General features: G+C 35.3%; 1 protein-coding gene across 1 annotated transcript; it reads right to left on the reverse strand.

The window, feature by feature from the left end:
- Positions 1–24493: 24493 nt before the first annotated feature.
- LOC141695512 (uncharacterized) lies at positions 24494–25102 on the reverse strand. Its single transcript, XM_074499751.1, has one exon. The coding sequence runs from the start codon at positions 25100–25102 to the stop codon at positions 24494–24496; it is 609 nt and encodes a 202-aa protein (XP_074355852.1).
- Positions 25103–27754: the final 2652 nt, after the last annotated feature.

The raw sequence follows: 27754 nt of genomic DNA on the forward strand, positions 1-27754 counted from the left end.
ATGGCTTGTGATTGTGTGTTGAATGAGAGAAATATGGAGGTATGGTGCATGTACTCCTTGTCTCCCCCTTTACTATTCACAACATTATTCTAGTTTGATTGACTAACTACTAGTTACACTTCTAACTACTAGTTGGGTGTAGGATTGTGCATGGCTTCCAATTACTTCCTCATTTAATTATCGTTCATGCACTTATCGTTTTATTTCGATAGTTTTCCCGTAGAACGTTTCGTTTCGCAAGGATTTCGTTTATCGTCTATAATCCTTTAATCACTTCCATTACTTTATCTTGAACTTAATAACATCTTGATGAGATGTTTATTTAACGTAGTATTCCCGGTTCTACACCATTCTTTACGGATTCTAAAACACGTAGTATAGGTGGGAATCTTCGAATTTCGACGGCTTTTGCATCCACTTATTATACTCGTTAAACTAGAATACGTTCTCGGATTCTCAAGATTCCACTATTCATTTATGGTGAACTCAAAATTTTAGCATAATCACATCCAATTATTATTCACTGAAGTTTTAAAATATTACAAAATTTAGGGTTCTTATATGGTGGATTTTTTAATGGATAGAAGATAGAGTTATGAAATTGATTTTCTTCTTTTATGGTGTTCGGCCGAATGGAAGAGAAAATGGGGGAGAGAGAGTTTTTTGTGTGCTTCTTGATTGCTTCTCTTGAAAGATTGTGTTGTATAATTGTATAAATTTTAGTATATAACCTAGGACTAGAAAATCTTGGCATATCTTAGGGCATATATTGCTAGCTTCCTAGGTTTACAAGCTAACTATCAAGTTTTAGGTTTTAGCATTACTATTCCTAGCTTTAGGTCATCATGCTTCCTAGTTTAGGTTACTATTTGGTAACCTGGCCATGGTTAGTTTCTTACCATGGTTAGCTAGTTTAGTTAGTTTGGTTTGATACATTTATTTATTCATTTACGCATTTGCTTGGTCGATTATTCATTTTCGTAATAATTTCTCGGAAACTATTCGCGGTGTAAATCCTTTCGTATCCATTCTTTATATTTTGAATTATCGTTCTTAGATATAAATTCGTAGGATTTTAAATTCGTAATTACATCGTGATTCCCGTAATCCTTGATGGTTCGTAGATATGGTCATTTTTTAAAGTTCATTTTCTTCGAAAACTAATAGCGTTTACATACACTCATTTGGTACGTATAATCATGTTATCAACTCCGAAACTCAATTTCTCATGCACAACATAGTGTGGGCTAAAAAGTTTTTCCCGTCTGTCAGGGTTACTATTCATTTAACATTTTACAAAGTCTCAAAAATTTGAGTTATTACAAAGATGGATGAGAATGGCATAGTCATAAGGAACAAAGCCAGATTGGTTGCTAAAGGCTATTGTCAACAGGAAGAGATATATTTTGATGAAACTTTTGCTCCTGTTGCAAAACTTGAAGCTATCAGAATCATTCTAGCCTATGCAGTCGATGCAAATTTCAAAGTCTATCAAATGGATGTAAAGAGTGCCTTTCTAAATGGAGATTTGGAAGAGAAAGTCTACGTTAGTCAGCCTCCTGGTTTTGAAGACCCCAACTTTCCAGAATATGTTACTATATTTTGAAAGCACTCTATGGATTGAAGCAAGCACCTAGAGCCTAGTATGATACTTTGTCAAAATTTCTTCTAGAAAATTATTTCACAAGAGGTACCGTTGACAAAACTCTTTTCTTTAGAAATATTAATGGCTCTAGTATACTTGTTCAAATTTATGTAGATGATATTATATTTGGCTCTACAAATGAAAAACTCTGTAAAAAGTTTGCCAAACTAATGCAAAGTAAATATGAAATGAGCATGATGGGAGAACTAACTTACTTTATTAGTCTCCAAGTTAAGCAAGTTAGTGATGGAAATAAACACAACTGAAAAGTCTGTAGATATTTCAAATTACAGAGGCATGGTAGGTTCATTTTTATATTTAACAACCAGTACTCCAGATATAATGTTTGCTACTTGTCTTTGTGCTAGATTTCAATCTGATCCTAGAGCATCTCATTTAGTAGCTATTAAGAGAATTTTCAGATATCTCAAAGGAAAGCCAAAAGTTGGCATTTGGTATCCTAGAGATTCTGGTTTTGATCTAATTGGTTATTCAGATGCATATTATGCAGGTTGTAGAATAGACAGAAAAAGTACAACAGGAACCTGTTACTTTCTTGGAAACAAGCAAGTGTCCTGGTTTAGTAAGAAATAAAATCCAGTTTCTACTTCCACAGCTGAGGCTGAATATCTTGCTGCTGGTAGTTGTTGTGCACAGATTATACGGATGAAAAATCAGCTATTGGATTATGGTCTACATGTGGACAAGATTCTAATTTTCTGTGATAACACAAGTGCCACTGCAATTACTGAAAATCATGTACACCATTCAAGGACAAAGCACATTGATATCAAGTACCATTTCATTAGAGAACATGTCATGAATGGTACTGTGGAACTTTATTTTATTCCAAATGAGCAGCAACTTGCAGACATATTTACCAAGCCACTTGATGAGTCCACCTTCACTCGGTTGGTAAGTGAGTTAGGTATGCTTAATTATTCCTAAGTTATTTTAATGTCTAAGCAATTAGTAATGCATCCAGAAACAAATTTGATTTATTTTCCTAAAAAGATGAAATTTTGGCTACGTCATAATTTATATCTCGACGGATGTTCATTATCCGTTGAAAGTGAATATCCATTGAATTTTATAATCTGTTGAAAATCAAATATTTTTCTGGGTACTTTATATCTCGACGGATACGTGTTTAATCTATATTTGTTGAATTGCTTTAATCATAGTCGTTAATTCTACAACTTATCTGTCGAATTTACTTAAAATATGTATGTATATATCGATGGATAATCTTAAAATAATTTCTACAATTATTTTAATTTTAAACGGCTATTTTTGGTAATTTTTATTGGGTACTTTGTTGTACTTTTTAATTTTTACTTATTTATTTCCGAGAAAGTATAAAAGTCCCCCTTTCATTTTTCATTTTACTTTTATCTTTCTCAAAGAAATTTTTACTCTCTTCATCTCCAAAAACCCTCTTTCTCTGTAACTGCATTCAATCACAACAATGGCACCCGTAGTCAAGATTATGTTTCAGTCTAGATTTGTCTATGAGAATAACAACTTTGTAGCTCTGGTGGACAAGAATATTGATGCTTCTGAGGACTATCACAAGATGATGGACTTCATTCGAAACTGCAAGCTAAGCCATGTTATGCTTGAGTCTCCAGTAATTTACTGTGAAGTTATGGAGCAGATCTGGACCACGGCTGTGTACAACTCCAAAGTTAAAACCATTGTCTTCTCTCTGAAAGGTAATGATTACTGTATTATTTGTGATGAAATACAAGCCTGCTTCCATTTGCCTAAAAACCACACTAATGTTCCATACACATACACAAATGTGAGCATCATGCTTGTGTCTATAGGTTATTCTCTCAATCCTGCCAAGCTAGGCGAGGTTAGGAGATGGGCCTTAGAAAAGAGTGGAGCTTTCTCTGTGATTCCTTTATAAAAGCATTTTCTGGTAAAATTAGTAACTTTGATGCAGTTACTTACTCTATGGTTAATATGCTTTACATGCTTTTGAATGACAAGTACTTTAATTTTAGTAACTATGTCATGATGTGACGCCCTCCCAATCTGGGGTTTAGATTGGGGAATCATTCTCACCATTCACAACATTATCACAATATAATTATTCAATCCCTTTACACCACAAGGATCTTAAACAGGTCGTGTGAAAGGCATATGTCATAGCCTACTCGTTTATTCGAGTATTTAACTCAACTCAAATAAGAATGTAATAAGTAAATAGTGGATCAAGCATCAGAGAGATCTCACAAAGTAACATCTGTCAAAGAATAAAGAAACATTGTTCATCTGCAGTCTTGAAGATTCACTGGAAGAAGTTCAAGAAGTTGATCATGCCTCAGTGATATAAATCAAGATCGTGGAATTAATCAAGTGACAGAGATCTCGTCAAGGTATCATTTATTACAAGGATTCAATCAGAACAACAAAGTCAAGACATGAAGAAACGTCACGAAAGTTAGTCACTCATGAACCAGACAGTACATCGAGTGTCAGCATTGAAGTGACGGAATTGATTCATAAGTCTCGAAGATTGTCTGAAGAATGGATGCTGCTCAGAGATAGTATTAATTCTCTATTAATTTAATTAAGTCATATAATTTAATTAAGAAAATAAATTCTATCTGCAAGGATTAATTTATTGATTAATTGAATTAAAGTGATTAATTAATTTAGAATTAATATTAAGGATTTTCAGAATATTAATTGATTAAAATCTGTGATAATTCTAAAAAGACAACTGATTGAACTAGCATGACAATCGGTATGACAATTGATAGTCATACCGAATGTCTTGCTAATTCAGTTAATTGAATTGATAGAATTTTCAATTAGAATAAAATCAATTAAGTATTCAGAAAAACAATTTCATTTGAACTAATATGACAATCGGTATGACAATCAATAGTCATACCGAAAGTCTTGCTAGTTCATTTTAATTGTCTTCCTAGCTCTAATAAGATTGTCTCACCGAAAGTCATTCAAGCTTAAAAAGATTGTCACTGCAGTTCAACAACTTCGACTGTTTTGATAAATAGAAGCAGAAGACATCATCTCAAAATAACACAGCAAAAACAGAGCAGCCAAAAACACAGAACAAGAAAAAGCAGAGAACAAAGACAAAATATTTCATCTTCCATCTGCTTATTCAAGATCAAATATTCTAGCTTGTTAATGTTAAATCCAAACCACTAGAATTACTTATCTTGTTCTTGTATATCAATCTAGCGGATTAAAATCCCTAGAACTTAATCTCAAATCGCTTTTAGCATTTGATCTTTTAATTACAAAAATAGAAAAAGTTCATGTCGAATTTATTCTAAATTTGTAATAATTGATTTGAGATTAAACCCTTGTAATCGATACCGTAGTTGTAACACCTTTCAAGTTTAATAAAAGTTTTATTTAACTTGAATTTTGTTTCACAATTTTATTCCGCATTTTATTCGACGAAACGGTATTGTTTGCATTCAACCCCCCTTCTACAAACAAATTGGGACCTAACAATTGGTATCAGAGCCTTCTGATTAACGTACAAATCTAGATCCTAGACTTTTGTGTTTCTTTCACTTCTTGAATTTTTATTCACTCAAAAATTCATAATGACTACACAAAAAGTTGGAACCGTTAAAATTCCACTTTTCGATAAAGAAAATTATGTGATGTGGAAGAAGAAGATGCTACTGTTTTTACAGGTTGCTAATCCCAAATATTTGCAAGTGTTGAAGAAGGGTCCAAAAATACCTATGGTTATTGAACCAGAGGTAATAGAGAATGATGTGGTGATCACCCAAGCGAGAACTTATGTGAAGGATCCTGAGGACTTCTCTCCTGCTGAAATAGAAGAATCTTCCCTGGATGCTAGCCTTCAATTAATCTTAGTAGATTCCCTTAATCCCCTAATGAATAGACATGTGATGAATTGTAAAGATTCCAAACATATCTGGGAAACTATTGAGATTATTAATGAAGGCACAGAGGAAGTTAGGGAGAACAAACTAGAAATCCTAACCTCTGAGTATGAATACTTTAAATCCAATCCAGGAGAAGGAATCACTGAAGTGTTTGAGAGGTACAATGCATTGATCAATAACCTGAATATTAATGGTAAATACTATTCCATCAGGGAGGTCAACAAAAAGTTCCTTTTGACACTGCCAACTCATCTCGAACATAGAATCACTGCCATAAGAGAAGCAAGAGATCTGAGTGAGATTTCTTTGGAAAGGCTCTATGGTGTGTTAAAGACTTATGAGTTGGAGCAGATTCAGCAGAAGGAGGTTTACGGGAAAGGAAGGGTGGTCAGCACGTCTACTGCTCTGGTAGCTGATGAACAACAACAACAACAACCACTATATCAACAACAATCTCAACAGTCAGACAGAATGGTACAGTCTTCCAAGGTTGAAGACAATGTTATAGTAGCAGAATTTGATTCTCCTACTACCAATCAATCAGGAGATGATTATTATTCCTTGGAAGAACTGGAGCAATTGGAGGATGAGTCAATGGCCCTGATTGTCAAGAGATTCTCAAATATCAGATTCAAAAGGAATCCCAAGTTCAAGTACAAGTCCAACTACAACAGATTCCAGAAAGGTGGATCTTCATCCTCTAACACCAGCAGTGGTGGGTATAAAACAGGGATGGTTGATCGAAGCACCATCCGATGCTTCAACTGTAATGAGTTGGGACACTTTGCCACAGAATGCAGAAAGCCAAAACAGGCAAGGAAGAACTCTTATGATTCTAATCAGAAGAGTAAATCTGAAAGGGCGTACCTGGCAAAGGGAAGAAGTTGGGATGATACTGACAGTGAAGATGAAGAAGTTGGGAATCTTGCTCTCATGGCTAGTGATGCAAGCACCTCATCGTCAAGAAAAGAGGTAAAACTTTCTGATGCTGAAATGGTTTATCATCTAAGAGGTAACTTAGATTGTGCTCGTCGTGATAATGAATTGTTAAATCAACAAATCAAAGACCTTGAGAAAGAGGTCAATGAATTAAGACTTGTGCACATTAGTCAAGATAAACTTAAAGACCAAGTATCTTTTCTAGAGAATAGAGTTGACTGTTATAGACAACTCGAAACTATTCTCAAAGACAAGATCACTGGTCTTGAGGCTAAGGTTAAAGCTTACTTTAATTCTTGTTCGAAGTCCAAAGAGTTTTACAATAAGCAAGCTGTTAATCAAACACATGGAATAGGTTATGATTACAATGCTGCTATTGGAAAATTAGGCATAAACTCCCCTCCTCATGTATGTGCTAAAGGCAGGGAAGTACCACATGTGCTTAAGGGTGTTGATGAACCCCTCTATAAGGAATCAATTGCTGAACCATTTGATGAGACCTCTTTTATTATTCAAGAAGAAATTCGTGCTGAAGATAATGCTAATGGGAAAACTGTCTCCAAGTCAAGTGTGTCAAAAGTTCCAGTCAAGGTTGTGAAAGCAACTGAGACTAACTCAGACACACATGAGTTGGATAGCACAAATGCCATGTCTACCATGCATAAGTTGCCTATTGTTAATCCTTCTCATAAAGCATGTGGTGTTCCTGATTGTATGTCTTGTGCTTTTAATCTGTTGTTTGCTTATTTTAATGGTAAGCATGCTTCTAATGATAAGACTACTCCTCGTCAGCATGTGAATAATAGAAAGCATGATAGGTCTAAGACTGTTAGTCCTCCTAAAGTTAGAAAGGAGACATTTGTGCCTAAGCCTAAACATAAATCTGATAAGGCTGTTTTAAAGGTCAAATGTTCAGTCATTGAGAATGTTGAGAATAGTGAAATTAAGAATGTTGTTTTGCCTGATAAAGGCCAATTTTACAAGTATGCCGGACCCAGCCAAGCTTGGGTTCCGAAGAAGTTCTAATCCATTTGTATTGCAGGGCATTAAACAGGTACAACCGGTAGTGTGGATTCTTGACAGTGGATCGTCAAGACATATGACCGGAGATAGAGCCCTGCTATCAAATGTGGTTGAGAAAGCTGGCCCAGTGGTTACCTTTGGAGATAACAGCAAAGGTTTAACGGAGGGATATGGCTGTTTGCAAGCTGGAAATGTTATCATTGAAAATGTATATCTTGTGCAAGGACTTGAACACAATCTGCTTAGCATTAGTCAGTTCTGTGACAACGGCTACAATGTTTTATTCGACAAGCTGAAGTGTCAGATTCTGCACAAGAAAAGTGAAAAACCCTCTTTAATGGGAATACGGAAAGGAAATCTGTTCGTAGCTGACATGAACTCTGGAAGCAATCTTGAAGTCAATTGTTTCTATGCAAAAGCATCGTCAAATGAGAGTTGGCTATGGCACAAGAGACTTTCCCATCTCAATTTCAAGACAATGAATTCTCTTGTCAAAAGAGAACTGGTAAGAGGTCTGCCTCAGCTGGAATTCTCTCCAGAAGGACTATGTGAGGCTTGCCAGAAAGGAAAGTCAAAGAAAGCAAGTCACAAAGGCACTGACACATCTTCCATAACTGGTGTTCTGCAATTATTGCACATGGATTTATTTGGACCAGTTAATATCCTTTCTATGTCAAAGAAGTGTTACTGTCTTGTGATAGTTGATGACTATTCCAAGTATACGTGGGTTTTATTTCTTCACTCAAAGGATGAAACACCACAAGTTGTGATTGATCATATCAAGATGATTGAGTTAGATTCTAACGTCCCTGTTAGAGCAATAAGGTCAGATAATGGAACAGAATTCAAGAATGCACTTCTAAATGGATTCTGTACAGACAAAGGGATTACCAGACAATTTTCAGCTCCTAGAACCCCTCAGCAAAATGGAGTGGTAGAAAGGAAGAATCGTACATTGATTGAAGCTTCAAGAACGATGTTAAATGAATCAGGTCTTCCAATGTACTTTTGGGCTGAAGCTGTCAATACTGCATGTTATACTCAGAATCGAACTCTAATCAACAAAGACTTCATGAAAACTCCTTATGAGATTTTGAATGAACAGAAACCTTCTATCAAATACTTTCATGTATTTGGTGCCAGATGCTTCGTGCTCAAGGATGGAGATGATCGTCGTGGTAAGTTCGAGGCAAAGGCATATGAGGGTATTTTTGTTGGATATGGAAGAAGATCATATAGAGTGTATATCATTGATCAACACAAAGTAACTGAAAGTGTCAATGTTACTTTTGATGACACTAAACTCCCTAGTATCCAAACTGAAGATCCTTCTGAGAAACTGAAGTTTGATGATATGTCAGATTCAGAGTCAGAACATGGTCAAGAACCTGAGGTTGTTGCTGTTGAAGAACCTGTTAATCCTGATAATACTCAAGGTAATAGTGATGGAAACTCTGGAAACAATGGAGATACCACTGCTACTGACGGAGAATCTTCAAGTCAACATGGCAACAACTCAGGGGGAGATGCTGAAGGATCATCTAGTAGGACACAACATCACAATGAATTTCAAGGCGAATCATCAAGATCAAATCTTCCAAGACAGACAGTCTGGAATAAAGCTCACCCTTTTGAGTTGATTATTGGTGATCCAGATGTTGGAGTCAGAACTAGACGTGCTACTCAAAATGAGTGTCTGTTCTCAGGATTTCTTTCTGAGATAGAACCTAAGAAAATTGAAGAAGCACTAACTGATCCAGATTGGGTGATTGCTATGCAAGATGAACTCAATCAGTTTGAAAGTCAACAAGTCTGGAAACTGGTACCTAGGCCTGTACACAAGAAAGCTGTTGGTACAAGGTGGGTATTCAGGAATAAACTAGATGAAGATGGTGTGGTTACAAGAAACAAGGCAAGACTGGTAGCTAAAGGGTATTCTCAAGCTGAAGGTATTGATTATGATGAAACCTATGCTCCAGTGGCTAGACTTGAGGCCATAAGGATATTTCTGGCATTCGCAGCATTTTCAAACTTTAAAGTTTATCAAATGGATGTCAAGAGCGCCTTTCTGAATGGAAAGTTGGATGAAGAGGTATATGTAGAGCAACCTCCTGGTTTTGAAGATCCAGATCATATGGATTTTGTCTTCTTTCTTTTCAAGGCTATCTATGGGCTAAAACAGTCACCAAGAAAATGGTATGACACTCTCTCTGAATTTCTTATTGAAAATAGCTTTATTAGAGGTGTCATAGACAAAACTCTCTTTTCTAAAAAACATAAGAATGATACTATATTAGTCCAAGTCTATGTGGATGATATAATATTTGGGTCTACTAATGATAATCTCTGTAAGAGATTTGCTAAGTTAATGCACAGCAAGTTTGAAATGAGCATGATGGGAGAGCTGAAGTTCTTTCTTGGATTACAAGTAAATCAAAGGTTAGATGGAACATTTATTTGTCAATCCAAGTATCTCAAGGAACTCCTCAAAAAGTACAATCTAGAGGATTCTGCATCAGCAAGGACTCCATCAACTACAGCTGTCAAGCTTGGACCATGTGAAAACTCCATTAAGGTAGATGTCACAAGCTACAGAGGTATGATTGGCTCGTTACTCTATCTTACTGCAAGTAGACCAGATATTATGTATGCTACATGCCTATGTGCAAGGTTCCAAGCGGATCCTAGAGATATTCATCTCGTTGCTGTTAAACGAATCTTAAGATATCTTAAGGGAACACCAAATCTAGGTATTTGGTACCCTAAAGAATCTGGTTTTAACCTTGTTGGATATACAGATTCAGATTACGCAGGAAGTGTTGTTGATAGGAAAAGCACCTCAGGAAGTTGTCAATTCCTAGGAAGCAGGCTAGTCTCATGGTACAGCAAGAAACAGCAAACAGTTTCCAACTCAACGGCCGAGGCTGAATATATTGCTGCTGGAAGCTGCTGTGCTCAGATCTTGTGGATTAGGAATCAACTACGAGACTATGGCTCTGTATTGAACAAGATTCCTATTTTATGTGACAATACAAGTGCAATAGCCATCACCAACAACCCTGTGCAGCACTCGAGGACAAAGCACATTGACATCAGGTATCATTTTATTAGAGAGCACGTCATGAATGGTACTGTTGAACTATTTTTTGTTCCAACAGAAGAACAAATAGCAGATATTTTCACTAAACCACTTGACGAATCCACATTTACCAGATTAGTTGGTAAATTGGGCATGTTAAATAGTTTTAGTGATTAACTTAATTAATATCTGGAATCTGTTCTTGAATGAATTTACAAATAAATTTTTCATAAATGAAAAATTCATTTGCAAATTTATTTTATCATTTTATCATATTTCTTGCTTATTTCTATGTAATATATATTATCTTATCTATGGTTATTTACTCTACTTGTTAATTGAAAATATCTCAGAATATTTTATTTCCTCTAAAAATATTTTTCTATGAATTTTATTTGCTAAAATTCAACAGAAATCTATTTTTTGGAATAAAAATAATTAATTCTGATATATTATCTTTGTTTCTGTAAAAATTATAAGTTTTACTATTTCAGTTTTACTATTTCAGTTTTACTATTTTTGAAATGAAGGTTCAGTACTTAATTAGATGTCTGTACATATTCATTTTATTTTAATACTGCAAAGACTATCGGCAAGACAATTAAAATTGTCTTGCTGAAAATCATTTCAGTATTCATGTAAATATAAATATGTTAATAGTTATTTTATATTAATACTAGAAAGACTATCGGCAAGACAATTGAAATTGTCTTGCTGAAAATCATTTTAGTATATAATGATTGCTTATTTTAAAATATCAGATTAATTTTATAACTGGCAAGACAATCGGTAGGACTATTGATTGTCATGCCAGTAATAAAATTAATATCAGAATTATTTTGTACTGGTATGACAATCGGTATGACTATCAGATTGTCATACCAGTTATATTTTTAATACTCTTTTTATTTGTTTTATTTTTCTTCTTTTGCCTGGTATGACAATCGGTATGACAATCCCGGATTGTCATACCAGCTGTTATATAAGGGTGTTGCTGTATTGTTTTGAATCACTTTCAACCTAGCAGTTCATTTCTTAAAAATTCTAACAGTTTTCTCTCCTCTTTTACTCTCTTCTCTCTCCTCGAACAAGACAAACCAAATCAAAAAAAAAATCTGATTCATTTCTTTGCTCGAGTTTTTACTCAGCACACTTAATCATCACTTTGTGATATATACATACAAGTATATACATAAAGAAGTGCTGCTGAAATTTTCTTAAAAAAATAAAAATTATTATAAAAAACGCAAAAATCAAATTAAAATCAAGTTGCCCCTTCAAATTCCATTTTAATTTTAATTTCTTACTTGTGTCTTTTGGTGTATCAAAATTGTGCTTGTGAGTTAAGAATTTTAACGAGATACATTTCGGTCTAAATTTTTCGATTATAATTAATTTAATTCGAATTATTAAATTAATTTAATTAATTCGAATTTTCTTAATATTATTCTTAAAATTCTGAAAAGCTTGTGTCTTATTATTTTTCTTTTAAAAAAAATGGCTCTCAATTTCCAAATTGTCGCGCATAATCAAGTTGGTTATTTTAATCCGGAAAAATGTGATGTTGAAAAATTTAAGCCGTGGATTAGATTTTTAAATGATCATTCGATTGTTAGCTCTGCTATTAAATCAAATGTGATTTTAAACGTCGATCTTCTTAGACTGATTTGCACAACTTCTACTGTGGCCGATGATTCAAAATCTTTTTCATTCACCATCGCAAACACACAGTATGTAGTTGATGAAACAGTCGTCAATCGTGCTTTAAATTTTCCACTAGACAATTTCTGTAATTTACCCTCTGAAAATGATATCACAAATTTTTTCAATGCCATTCACTATCAGGGGGTGATCAATTTAACCAAACTTTCTAAATCAAATTTGGTGTCTGAATGGGATATTTTCTTCGATACACTTTCCAAAGTGTTTGCCAACTGCACAAAATCTAATTTTCATAACATTACTTCCACCCTGCAGTATATTGGTCTTGCGGTTGTTTTCAATCAAAGGATCAATTTTGGCAAACTACTTTTTCCCATTCTCCTGAGACGTCTAACTTCTGCTTTACGTGATCATTCTACAAATCGTAGGGTATCATGTTACTATGCTCGTTTTCTTATGCTCATAGCAGATCATCTACTCACCCCTGAACACAAATCACTTTTTGCTAACTCTGCTGTAACTGAACCCCCACCAGTTAGCAAAAAGATTTACACTCGCCAAGACACAACCTTCAAATTTATGCAAGTACCAGTACTTGTATCTGCTTTCATGGCCAATTATATTCCATTACCTATTTTTAATCTACCCGGCCATGAACAGCAACCTCAACCTCCAGTGGTACAAGCCACCCAGACTCTTCCATTACAGGTAGTAATTCCTCTCTCTCACTCTCTTCCTACTTCTGTTAACAGACCCTCAGTGGTTGATAGGGCTGACCATGAAGTTGTAGAACCACAGCTTCAATCCCAGGTCATAGAGCCAAACACAGAGTCTCATTCTATCTCACCCTCTCCCCCACTGTCAAAAATGTTACCCAGAAGATTATTAGGAAGTAGTAAAATGTCAAATTTGAGTGAACCCTCAGCTCTGCCTCCTCCTAAGAAAAGAAAAACCTATTCTGAGGCATCTGAAAGCCCATCCTTGTCCTCCCAACAGGACATGGACTTTGAAATGGCCAATGAACAGTTACTAGAGGCATCCTCTCAACAGGATGCATCTATTGAAATTCGCCATCGGGCCATGGCATCCTGTACTGAGTCAAGCACAATTCCATTACTCACAATGGAACCATACACTTCCCCAGATAATACTCAGGACACCCAGCGAGGAGTGCACGTCGAGTCGGTTACAGTGCCTGCCATAGTTACGGCAGAAGAGCATTCACATGCTTCAGAGGGAAAATCTGACTCTCCGCCATCTTTAATAGAGTCATTTTCTCCCCTCCCAGATCAAACACCTCTGGCTCCCTTATGGGATTCTCCACTCGCAGATTTATCTGGAGAAAGTGGAGGGCAACTCGGTCAATCTATCCCTGAAGCAATTCAGACATCTATTCCAAAAGATTTGATAGCATTGACTGAGGATCGGGACTCGCGAATTCCCATTGCACCACCACTGACCTCTCTTGAAGAGGCTAGGGTGATTTTTTATGCAGGTACACAAGAACAGCAATTGGAAGACTCCTCACGAGCAATCATATTGAGAGAAACACATGCACGTGAGATGAGTGAACCAAATATGAGTGAAATTCAGGTGAGAGCACACACAGACACTGATACTGTCAACCTGTTAGCTCAGATTGCTGCCCTGAAAGAAGAACTTGCCAAAAGTCAAGCTGAAGCTCAAGCATTCAAAGCACAAGTGGTTGAACGGTCTTCTTCTTCCACCTCTGTCGACAATCAGCTTGCGATCATAAAGAATGACATCTCAGATTTAAAGACTGCTGTAATACCAAAGCTCAATTCTATTCAGGACACTCCAAACTTATCAGCTGATGACATATCCAACTTCTGCTCCCTACATACAAGAATGACTTCTCTTGAAGACCTCGTTGAGATGAATCATTCACTAGACAACTCAAGATTTCTAAAGATCGAGACGGGCATGGAACATCTGAATGAAGGCATGAAGCACTTATATTACATGATCAAGAATTCTCATTGCCCTAATGAAGAACAAAGAGCTTATTTTGAAGGACCGTCTGGTGGAGGATCAGGCTCTGGAAGTGGTGGAGGTTTCAAAGGAAAGTCTGTAGAGGATCCCTCAACTAAGGGGGAGAAGAAAGGAGGGAGTTCCAAAGGGAAAGAAAAAGATACTTCTGCTGGAGATAAAGGAAAGGCTGATGATGCCTACTACAGTGGAGAACAGGATGACTTCGATATTTTTGACATTCCCACTGAACCAGCTCAGGAAGATAAAGATGGGTTATTTGAAGCTGAAGAAGAAAGTGATTTTGAAGATTGGGAAGAAGAAGATACAGTGGATCCTAGGTTTGAGAAAGAATTTCAGAAAGAAAAGTCAGAGATGCAAAGAAAAGAAGCTGAACTTAAGAAGGTCTCACAGATCATTGACAGGAGAAAAGACATTCAAAGAACAGAAACTCTTCAAAAGCAACGTCTTCATGACATTAAAGCTCAAGAAAGGAGAAGAGATGTCAAACTGAAGATTGGTGAAAAGTGGGATGAAGCTAGGAGAGTACTCGATATGCCTCAGCTATGCACTAACAATGATAGGCAGTTCTTACATCTTCTGGACAAGCTGGAAATCTCAAATCCTAACAATGACATGTACATGAATGCTATCAAGACTGAAGTCTCAAGGATCACAGCTGCTTTTGATAGATCCCTAAATGAGATGAGCATTTTTGTATATTGTCAGAGTGAAGGATCATTCAAGGTGTCACTTCATCTATTCGAGAATCGTTCGTTGTCAGAGATTTGGGTTCTTTTAAACAAAGTGAAAAGAAGCTCAGAGTTGAATGAAGTTCTTCGGGAAAGACTTAAAGAGTTTGCCAGCAGGGCTAGTCCTCAAGTGGTCAACAATCCTCATCAAGTGAGATTCTTTAAGTCTGATTGTCTTCAAATCTGTCAGCTAGATGTACAATCTCTTAAAGACTACTCAGCTAAGCATCTGGTCTGGATGGAACATCATTTGAGAACAGCTGGATATTCATCCATGTTGAAGACTCAAGCTGCTGACTTGATTCAAGCTTATTGTGAGAAGAATGTTAAAAGGTACAATCAACTCAAGAATAAGTTGAAGACAGTTGGAGTTCAACCAGTTAGACCTGCAAGCTTCACTTCAGAAAAGGATCGTGTTTTTGACAAGGAATTGCTTCAAGATTTAGAAGAAGGTGAAGTCAGAAGAGAAGACAACTAAAGTCAATTAGCTCAAAACTCAATGTAATATGATTAGAGCGTTATGAATCAAGATAGTCTAATGTAGTTATATGTTCAGGCTAGAGGAACATCTATCTTGTATTCACTTGTAAATTTCATTTGGAATCTGGAAAATGTTAAATATAATCCAGAACTTTTCTGCTATTTACTTTACATTACTGTTCATATCTTTTTCTTATTTGTTAGTTGAGTTATCCTCTAGGTATTTGTTGTTATTGTCTAACAAGCAAATAGGGGGAGATTGAAAGGCATATGTCATAGCCTACTCGTTTATTCGAGTATTTAACTCAACTCAAATAAGAATGTAATAAGTAAATAGTGGATCAAGCATCAGAGAGATCTCACAAAGTAACATCTGTCAAAGAATAAAGAAACATTGTTCATCTGCAGTCTTGAAGATTCACTGGAAGAAGTTCAAGAAGTTGATCATGCCTCAGTGATATAAATCAAGATCGTGGAATTAATCAAGTGACAGAGATCTCGTCAAGGTATCATTTATTACAAGGATTCAATCAGAACAACAAAGTCAAGACATGAAGAAACGTCACGAAAGTTAGTCACTCATGAACCAGACAGTACATCGAGTGTCAGCATTGAAGTGACGGAATTGATTCATAAGTCTCGAAGATTGTCTGAAGAATGGATGCTGCTCAGAGATAGTATTAATTCTCTATTAATTTAATTAAGTCATATAATTTAATTAAGAAAATAAATTCTATCTGCAAGGATTAATTTATTGATTAATTGAATTAAAGTGATTAATTAATTTAGAATTAATATTAAGGATTTTCAGAATATTAATTGATTAAAATCTGTGATAATTCTAAAAAGACAACTGATTGAACTAGCATGACAATCGGTATGACAATTGATAGTCATACCGAATGTCTTGCTAATTCAGTTAATTGAATTGATAGAATTTTCAATTAGAATAAAATCAATTAAGTATTCAGAAAAACAATTTCATTTGAATTAATATGACAATCGGTATGACAATCAATAGTCATACCGAAAGTCTTGCTAGTTCATTTTAATTGTCTTCCTAGCTCTAATAAGATTGTCTCACCGAAAGTCATTCAAGCTTAAAAAGATTGTCACTGCAGTTCAACAACTTCGACTGTTTTGATAAATAGAAGCAGAAGACATCATCTCAAAATAACACAGCAAAAACAGAGCAGCCAAAAACACAGAACAAGAAAAAGCAGAGAACAAAGACAAAATATTTCATCTTCCATCTGCTTATTCAAGATCAAATATTCTAGCTTGTTAATGTTAAATCCAAACCACTAGAATTACTTATCTTGTTCTTGTATATCAATCTAGCGGATTAAAATCCCTAGAACTTAATCTCAAATCGCTTTTAGCATTTGATCTTTTAATTACAAAAATAGAAAAAGTTCATGTCGAATTTATTCTAAATTTGTAATAATTGATTTGAGATTAAACCCTTGTAATCGATACCGTAGTTGTAACACCTTTCAAGTTTAATAAAAGTTTTATTTAACTTGAATTTTGTTTCACAATTTTATTCCGCATTTTATTCGACGAAACGGTATTGTTTGCATTCAACCCCCCTTCTACAAACAAATTGGGACCTAACATCGTGGTATGAAACAAGTTACAACTACTAACGAACAATATAAAATTATTATAAACCCTTAATAAATAGTCATGGTTATAACTCCGACTAGGAATTATACAAACCAAACCCAAAGGTACTAATAATAATGATCTAATTAAACATAGCTCACTCCCAACTATGATTCATGCGTGTCCCCTACCCGAGCTGGTATAGATATTCTACCAGTACAGAGAGAACCACTATAGATATTCTTAACAGCCGTGCCTAACCCTGACCATCTTCCTCATGCATAACTGTCAGGGTTAGATAAATAACAAGGTGAGCTACAAAAGCTCAGCAAGTAACTACATTAAACAAAAAGGCTAAAATATTTAACAGAATAAGATAAGGGACAATGTTACAAGGGTCTTAAAAGAGGTTTCAAGATCGGGTTCATTCTAAGGTAGTCGCTCTACGACCATTACTTTATAAAATCTTTTCCTTTCTCAAAACTTTCATAAAACTTTCCTTTATCAAATCAATGCTTTTCAAAACAGTTCTTTTCATCAACACTTTTCTTTCATTCATGAAATCATTTCATTTTCAAGAAAATGGTTCAATCATTTGAACATTATTGTACATAACACAATTTTACTCAATTGGAGTGCATGACACTCTGGGCTACACGGGTGATCAGCCACATACAATCCCCATACCAGACTTTACAGTCCCTCTGGACGTGAATAGGGTACCCATAAGGCTATATATTCAGCCTTTCAAATGCCAGCCTTCACTGGTCTTCATAATGTGCCAGCCCTCACTGATCTTCATAATGGACCGACGTCACTCGGCCACTGACACTTCTAATTATTGGAAATCCAAAAAAATTCAATGAATATAATTCCTTTATTTCTAAAATGCTTTTCATTTTAAAATATTCACCATACCTTTGAAATTATTGAGACTCTTTCAAGTCTAAAATCATTCTTAATTTTAATTTCATAAAACTTTGTTACATTGCAAGGGTAGGGTATACCAAAAGAATCATCATTCAGATAATCAAAGGTATTATCAACTTGAAAGCATTTGCATTTGAAATAAGGTATAATATTCAAAAGGAAGGAAAGAAACATGTTACATCAATATACAAGGCTAATTGAAGGGTGACAGTAGGTATCCAATCATAACATAGAATCACAACATAGGAGGTAATGGTTGAAATCTATTTGCCTTATTCGCTTCCTTTCTTTGCCACAGAACCTACTTTTCTGTCACCTAGTGGGGCCTTTCCTTTCCTAAACTGAGCATTCTCACTTTCCGAATCTACACGCATAAAGATACTATTTTAGTATCTTTATAGTCAATCGTCGTTCACCTTAAACGTCTCAAACTATTCTACCCATACGATATCAAATCCCGACTCGTATTTATATGAACTATCTCAATATACAAAACATATAAGGCTCACGTACTTTGAAATTCTGTTCGGTAATTATTTTCAGAAATACGTATAACCGTCGTTTCGGAAAATAAAGTTGTCGAATATTTTGCAAAATATTTCACCACGATACGTAAGTAGTTTTTGTAAAAAATTTATAATTATATCATTATATATGTTCAATTGGTATCATTGATAATTACAGGATACGTTCCGGTATTTCCAAAATTAATTTCTCGGAAATCGGGCAGTTTCCTCTATTTATCGGACTACCAGTCGATTTCCAAATCGACACACAATCACAACAACGCAATCCACAAATCCAAGATCCACTACGCTTAAATATCTACACTCGACTAATTACGATTCAAAAAATAATGTTACGAACTAAATAATATTTTTATAATTGTAGGACTCAGAATAAATCATCACGACCCACTGTCAACTCATCGAAATTCATCGTTGTAGGCGGCAAAATTTGTTGGTGCCCGATTAATTTTGGTTTCCAAATGAATCCCACCGATTAAATTTACCGCATGAAATTATATTTTTATTTCACGAATACTAATCAAATATTTCCTGCAACAATAATAAAATTCAAATCAGACTCAAGGAATTGAAACAACATCAACCACAAAACACCACACGCGTGCACCACCTGCACACACATACACCCTGCACACACACACAATCTATAACACACACACACACATATACCTATATGTATGTATATATATGCACATCAGCAAGCAGAACAGGACTGAGCAATTCACCAGGAACAGAATGCCGAAAAAACTCACCAGAAAGCAAAGCAATCGGGGGGGAATAAAAGGGAAACAGAGGGAGAGATAGAGACAGGAGAGAGAAGAGATCAAGAGATTAATAGAGAGATGGAGTTGAGATATTGACAGGGAGAAATCGAGAGGAAGTACAGAGATATTGAGAGAAAACGAGAGAGGAGAGATCGAGAGGATGAGTGAGAGAAAGAGACTGATGTGTTATTATTATTATTATTATTATTATTATTATTATTATTATTATTATTATTATTATTATTAATTATCAACTATTGCCTGCCACTTGTCTAATGGTTTTGTAAAAAGTGGACAAGTATCAACACAATTGAGAAGCGGACACTTAATAATAAGGATTAGTACGAACATCCTGCGGCTGGTTTTGTCCCGTGATTTGCATTTTAACGAACAAGCTTACGGGCGAATAAAACTCAAAAGATTACCAAAATAAATTTGAAATTCCCAGAATAATTAGAAAATAGTAAAATAAAATTTTCATAATTTTTAAGACATTTTTGAATTGTACATCACACCCGCATTTTGCGATTTAACGAACAAATGTGCGGGTAAATATAACCCGAAAAATTTCCGAAATAATTTTAAAATTCTCGAACTATTCAAAACTTAAGAAAATTTAAGTTTCATAATTTTTAAACATTTTTGGAATAAATCTTGAACCCGTAGTTAAATACAATCTGAAAATCATTTATGGATAAATAATTGACGAAATATTATTTTCTAAATTTTATAAATTCCTGTAAATAATTATTGAAATTATAAAGCGACAAAAATAATTTTAAAGATAATTTCAATATTTATGAAAATAAATCTTTAATGAAATCTTTTTTTAAAGTAGAAACATAAAATAATACGGCTCAACAATTAATAAGATTAATACTTCTCGAACACAACTGATTTAAACCTCACGTAATCACATATTCTCCAATAGAAGCTTCATGCTTCCATTTAGTTTCCTTATTAAATAATAAATATTCTCACTTTTCCATTTTCGTTATATATACAAAAATCTGATATCTTTTATCAGTCACATTTTCACTTTATTCATTTAATCGTATCAACACATACGGGTCACTTAATCATGTACTCGCATATATACCCATAAAATCATAAATCACTAATTTCTCTTTTAATTCTCATAACTTATCATTTTTCAATTCCTTACTCGCTAACTCCAAATTATTAACAATTAGTAGCACATCATACAAAAATATAAAATAATATATTTTTATTTTCTAATTTCATATAAAATCACACATTCATATATAATATTCGAGAATACAAGTCACGAAATCCCTGTATATTACATCCTTCCCCCCTTAAAAAGAATTATGTCCCCAAATTCACACCTTAGTAAATAAGTGAGAATACTTATCAAGCATTTCACTTTCAAGTTCCCAAGTTACTTCCTCAACTCTGAGATTCCTCTATAAAACTTTCACTAACAGCACTATCTTATTTCTAAGCGCCCTCTCTTTCTGGTCTAGTTTTCTACCGGTTGTTCAACATAAGACAGATCAGGCTGAATCTCTAAAGGTTCATATTCTATTACATTACTTGAATCTGGGTTGTACTTTTTAAGCATAAATACATGAAAGATGTTATGAATGTACTGCATTTGCGGCGGTAGAGCCAACTCATACGCAACCATTCCAACTCTATTTAATATCTCAAAAGGTCCGATGTATCTTGGATTCAACTTTCCTTTCTTTCCGAATCTGGACAATCCTTTCCATGGTGACACTTTTAACAATGCCTTCTCTCCAACCTCGAATTCCATATCTTTTCTGTTTCAATCAGCATACTTTCTTTGTCGATCTTGAGTGGCGATCAATCTTTTATGAATTAGTTCCACTTTTTCTTTGGTTTGTTGAATCAATTCTGGACCCAAAAGTTTACGTTCGCCAACTTCGTCCCAATACACAAGAGATCTATACATTTACCCATAGAGAGCTTCGTATGGAGGCATGCCAACGCTCGTATGGCAACTGTTGTTATAAGAGAATTCCACCAGAGGTAAATGTTCATCCCAATTTCCTTTAAAATCTAACGCACAAACTCTTAACATGTCTTCAATTATCTGGATAGTTCTTTCGCTTCCCGTCTGTATGCGGATGATAAGCAATACTCATATTCAACTTTGTTCCAAAATGCTCTTGGAATTGTCTCCAAAATCTTGAATTAAATCTGGGATCTCTATCGGACACAGTAGATACTGGTACCCCATGTCGCATAATGATCTCATCCAAATATAACTTAATAAGCTTGCCTAACAAAAATATTTCATTGATCGGTAGAAAATGTGCCAATTTGGTCAATCGATCGATAATCACCCAGATAGCATCGTGATTAGCTCTAGTTCTTGGTAGTCCCAATACAAAATCCATAGCGAGATGCTCCCATTTCCACTCCAAAATCTCCAGTGGTTGAAGAAATCCACTTGGTCTTTGATGTTCTGCTTTGACTCTTTGACACGTGTAACATTTGCTTACTCATTATGCGATCTCTTTCTTCATATTTTGCCACCAGAAGTTTTCCATTAAATCCCTATGCATTTTGGTACTCTCGGGATGGATGAAATACCTTGAATTGTGAGCTTCGTATAAAATTTTGTGCTTCAATTCTGTGACATTAGGAATCCAAATACGAGAAGAAAATCTCAATATACCTTCACTATCCTTTTGACTCTTTACCTATTCACCGGTCAATTTATATCTTTCTTGAATCATCACCTCCTCTTGACATCGTCAAATCTTGTCAAATAACTCAGGTTGAAATGTCATTACATACATTATGCTATCTCTCGAGTCAGGTCGTACTTAAATTTCCAACTTTTCAATTATTTCATTAACTCTTCTGATGATGTTAATATGTTCAATCTTTTCTTTCGACTCAAGGCATCTGCCACGACATTCGCCTTTCCAGGATGATAATTTTTCATACAATCACAGTCTTTGATCAATTTCAGCCATTGTTTTTGTCTCATGTTCAACTCCTTTTTGGTAAAGATGTAATTCAAGATTTTATGATTTGTATAGATTTCACACTTCTCTCCATATAAATAATATCTCCAAATCTTAAGCGCAAATACGATTGCCACCAACTCTACGTCATAAGGTGGATATTTCTGCTCGTAAGGCTTCAATTGCCAAGAAGCATACGCAATCACTTATCCATGCTACATTAACACGCATCCTAGTCCTTTGTGAGACGCATCACTGTGGATCACGAAATCACCTCCTTCATCTGGTAGAAGTAACATGGGTGCCGAAACTAACCTCTTCTCTAGTTCTTGGAAACTCTCTTCACACTTGTCCGTCCATATGAATTTCTCGTTCTTTCTGGTCAACTTTGTCAACGGAATCACTATCTTTGAAAAGTCTTGTACAAATCTTTGATAGTATCCAGCTAGTCCCAGAAAACTTCTTACTTATGTTGGCATCCTAGTCCTTTCTCAATTCATTACTGCCTCGAACTTTGTGGGGTCCAATTTGATGCATTCACTGCTTACCACGTGCTTAAGAAATTGAACCTCCTTTAGCCAGAACTCGCACTTAGAGAATTTGGCATATAACTTTTCTTTCTTTAAAATTCCCAAAGCTATCCTCAAATGCTCCGCATGTTCAGCTTCTGTTTTAGAATAAATCAAAATATCGTCAATAAACATGATCGCGAACTTATCCCAATATTTCTTGAAAACTTTATTCATCAATCTATGAATGCGGCAAGTGCATTGGTCAGCCCAAAAGCCATCATTAAGAACTCATAATGCCCATATCTCGTACGAAACGCCATTTTAGTATATCTTCCGCTTTGATCTTCAATTGGTGATAACCAGATCTTAAGTCAATCTTAGAGAAACATGTCGCTCCCTTTAATTGGTCAAACAAATCTTCGATCCGTGGCAATGGATATTTATTCTTAATGGTCAGCTTATTAAGTTTATGATAGTCAATACACAACCTCATGCTTCCATCCTTTTTCTTGACGAATAAAACCGGTGTGCCCCATGGGGATACGCTTGGTCGAATAACCCCTGTGTCCAATAATTCCTGCAATTGTGTAGCTAACTCTTTCATTTCTATCGGTGCCATCCGGTAAGGAGCTTTGATACTGGTTCAGTGCCAGGTGCCAAATCAATCACAAATTCTATCTCTCGATCCGGTGGCAATCCTGGTAATTCGTCTGGGAAAAATATCGGGAAACTCATTAACAATCGGAATTTCCTCTATTTTAGGTGATTCTTTACTAGAATCCACTATGTGCTAAATAGGCTTCACATACTTATCTCCATAATCTTTTTTCTTGAATCATCGTCAAAAACTTATTCTCTTATTTCCGCCCTCGAAAGATGACTTTATTATCGTCCTTGGACTTCAACCTCACTTTCTTGCTTTTGCACTTAATTCGAGCATCATCGTCCGCTAGCCAATCTATTCCTAGGATGATATCAAATTCTCCTAATTTGAAAGGTATCAAGTTCGAGAAGAAATGATGACCTTCTATCTCTATGTCACAATTAGGACAAATTCTATCGACAGAGACTCTATCCTGATTAGCCAATTCTATAATCAAGTTGGGTTCCAAAGGTTGAGTAACACAAATCAATTTATCAAAAAAGTTCTTGGATATAAAAGACTTGGTAGCTCCTGAATCCATTAATATTTTTGTATCTAAAGAATTCACAATAAGTGTACCTGCAATCACATTTGAGTCCTAACAACATCTTTCATCGTCATGTTAAAAGTTCTAGCCCTTGGTTGCACTTGAGGTGCTGGTGGTGGTGGTCCAGTTATCCTGAGAATATTTGATTGTTGAGAAGGTTCCTTGCAATCTCTAGCCATATGTCCCAACTTACCACGCTTAAAACATGTCACACCTTTCTTGTCCGAAGAACTGGTACATTCTGAAGAATAATGCCCTTCTTGTTACACTTAAAGCATGTGATGTTAAGCTTGTTACAGATTCCAGAATACTTCTTTCCACACGTCTTACATTCAGGGGCCGGGAGTCTATTGCCTTTTGCTGATTCTGAGTGGAGAAATGGTTACCCTGTCCAACATTTCTGGGTTTGAACCCTTGGAATCCCTTATTTATCGGGTATCAGAACCCTTCTTGAACTTTCCCTTCGACTTTCCACTTCCTTGCCCTTGAATTTCTTCGGAACCCTGAAATTTTCTTTTGTTGTTATAATTCTCCCCCTTTTGACATTTCACTTTCACCTTCTATAATCATAGCCTTCTGAACCACTATATCATATGTCTGGAGTTTGAAAACTGCCACCTGTCTACGTATCCATACTTTAAGTCCTTGTATAAACCGTTTTGCCTTCTTATGTTCCAAATCCATATATTCTGGTACAAACCTTGCCAGTTCTAAAAATATTGTCTCGTACTCTGCTACAGTCATACCTTCTTGCTTCAATTCTAAGAACGTGACTTCCAACTGATCTTGTAAATATTGAGGTAGATACTTTTCCAAAAATAATTCAGTAAACCTTTGCCACGTGATTACACCATCTTCTTCTAAATTCTTGGTGGATTCCCACCAGAAATTTGCCTCATCTTTCGGATAAAAACTTGCATATTCAGTCTTCTTATTTTCACCAACATCTGCCAAAGCAAAGGATTTTTCTATCTCTTTTATCCAAGACTTCGCTTTAAGTGGATCTGTTGTTCCCGTAAATTTCGGTGGGTGAAGGGAATGGAAAGATTTAAAGCTTCCGACTTGAGGAGCTTGGGGCTGCTGGTGTAAAGCAGCGGTTTGCACCTGAAGAAGGTGGAGAATCTGAGTCATGGTAGGATTCTTTTGATCCTGACCCTGAGTCTAGTTACCCTCATATGGGTTGGTTGGTGTAGTTGACATTTTTTTTAGATGAATAGACAAGCAACTTATTAAGAAATATGCTAGCAGGGTAATACATCATAAAATAATATCTTATAGACTTTCTTCTTCCTCATTAGTAACTGTAAAGCATAGCTTCTCCCCTTTTTTCAAATTTTTTTAGAATCTAATATTTAAAATGTTTAGCACATGCAGCCTTAGTGCTACATAAGTTGCTCGTCATATCATTAATATCGTAGGGTAAAGGTTCAGGGGATTATTGTGAAGCATAAGTATTAAGCATAGGTATTATTTGAAACGATATGTAAACATGTATGAAGCGGACATAAGGTCCAATAACGTTATGAGAAATAAATACGTAGAAGAATAAAACGATGGTCAAGGTTTCAAAACCAAGTTCGAAATAAAAGATAAAGAAAAAAACAATAACATGGCTACATGATCAAACAAGGGCAATAATTTTGGGAAAATGTCCCTTAAGTGCCACCAGCTGTAAACCAACTACTACCATAACTATAATAAATCTAAAATAACTAAGGTCATCATGATGACTTGGCATCCATCCAGGTCTTTCCCATCTTACTAGTACCAAGATAAAATAACTACATGTCACAAATTTCACCAACATCCTTAACCCCGGTATAAACTTCATCAGATAACTGGCGGTCCAAAACTTTTTATCGATACAATCGACATTCATCTTTTCTGCTTAAAAACTTTATAAGTCTCGGTCATCGTATAACTAGTCGACGGATCCTTATCCAAATATTTTTGAGGTTACCCCATCACACCACACTAAACTTGTAAACTTACCTAGTCAAGACTATATCCGATAATCTCAACTAAACTCTATATGAATTAAAAATGCGCACTTAACTTAGGGGTCTCCCTAAAATAATCTTATCCTAACTTATTTCAGGGACTAAAACCTGTAGCTCTGATACCAACCTGTGACGCCCTCCCAATCCGGGGTTTAGATTGGGGAGTCACTCTCACCATTCAAAACATTATCATAAAATAATTATTCAATCCCTTTACACCACAAGGATCTTAAACAGGTCATGGTATGAAACAAGTTACAACTACTAACGAACAATATAAAATTATTACAAACCCTTAATAAATAGCCATGGTTATAACTTTGACTAGGAATTATACAAACAAAACCCAAAGGTACTGATAATAACTATCTAATTCAACATAGCTTACTCCCAACTATTATTCATGCGTGTCCCCTACCCGAGATGGTATAGCCATTTTAACAGTACGGAGAGGACCACCATAAATATTCTTAACAGCCGTGCCTAAGCCTGACCATCTTCCTCATGCTTAACTGTCAGGGTTAGATAAATAACAAAGTGAGATACAAAAGCTCAGCAAGTAACTATTTAACAAAATAATATAAGGGATAAGGTTACAAGGGTCTTAAAAGAGGTTTCAAGATCGGGTTCATTCTAAGGTAGTCGCTCTACGACCATTACTTTATAAAAATATTTCCTTTCTCAAAACATTCATAAAACTTTCCTTTGTCAAAGAAATTCTTTTCAAAACAGTTCTTTTCATCAACACTTTTCTTTCATTCATGAAATTATTTCATTTTCAAGAAAATGGTTCAATCATTTGAACACTGATGTACATAAAACAATTTTACTCAATTGGAGTGCATGACGCTCTGGACTGCACGGGTGATCAGCCAAGTACAATCCCCATACTGGACTTTACAGCACCTCTGGACGTGAATAGGATACCCATAAGATTATATATTCAGCCTTTCAAATGCCAGCCCTCACCGGTCTTCATAATGTGCCAGCCCGCACTGGTCTTCATAATGGACCAGAGTCACTCGGCCACTTACACTTCCATTTATTGGAAATTCAAAAAAATTCAATGAATACAAATCCTTCATTTATAAAATTCTTTTCAAATTAAAATCTTTACCATACCTTTTAAATCATTGAGACTCTTTAAAGTGTAAAACCATTCTTAATTTCAATTTCATAAAACTTTGTTACATTGCAAGGGTAGGGTATACCAAAAGAATCATCATTCCGATAATCAAAGGTATTATCAACTTGAAAGAATTTACATTTGAAATAAGGTATAATATTCAAAAGGAAGGAAAGAAATAGGCTACATCAATATACAAGGTTAATTAAAGGGTGATAGTAGGTATTCAATCATAACATAAATCACAGCATAGGAGGCAAGGGTTGAAATGTTACTTGCCTTATTCGCTTCATTTCTTGACCACCTAACCTACTTTCCTGTCACCTAGTGGGTTCTCACGTTCCGAATCTACACGCATAAAGACACTATTTTAGTATCTTTAGTCAATCGTCGTTCACCTTGAACGTCTAAAACTATTCTACCCATATGATATCAAATACCGACTCGTATTTATATGTACTATCTCAACATACAAAACAGATAGGGCTCACGTACTTTGAAATTCGGTTCAATAACTATTTTCAGAAATACGTATAACCGTCGTTTCGGAAAATAAGGTTGTCGAATATTTTGCTAAATATTTCACCACAATACGAAAGTAGTTTTTGTAAAAACTTTATAATTATATCGTTATATATGTTCGATTGGTATTCCTGA

This window comes from Apium graveolens, chromosome 11 (genome assembly GCF_009905375.1).
Source record: "Apium graveolens cultivar Ventura chromosome 11, ASM990537v1, whole genome shotgun sequence".
Classification (NCBI taxonomy): Eukaryota; Viridiplantae; Streptophyta; class Magnoliopsida; order Apiales; family Apiaceae; genus Apium; species Apium graveolens.

Excerpts from the sequence above, each read along its gene's own strand:
- LOC141695512 (XM_074499751.1), bottom strand. The coding sequence starts at position 25,102 with ATGACTCAGATTCTCCACCTTCTTCAGGTGCAAACCGCTGCTTTACAC.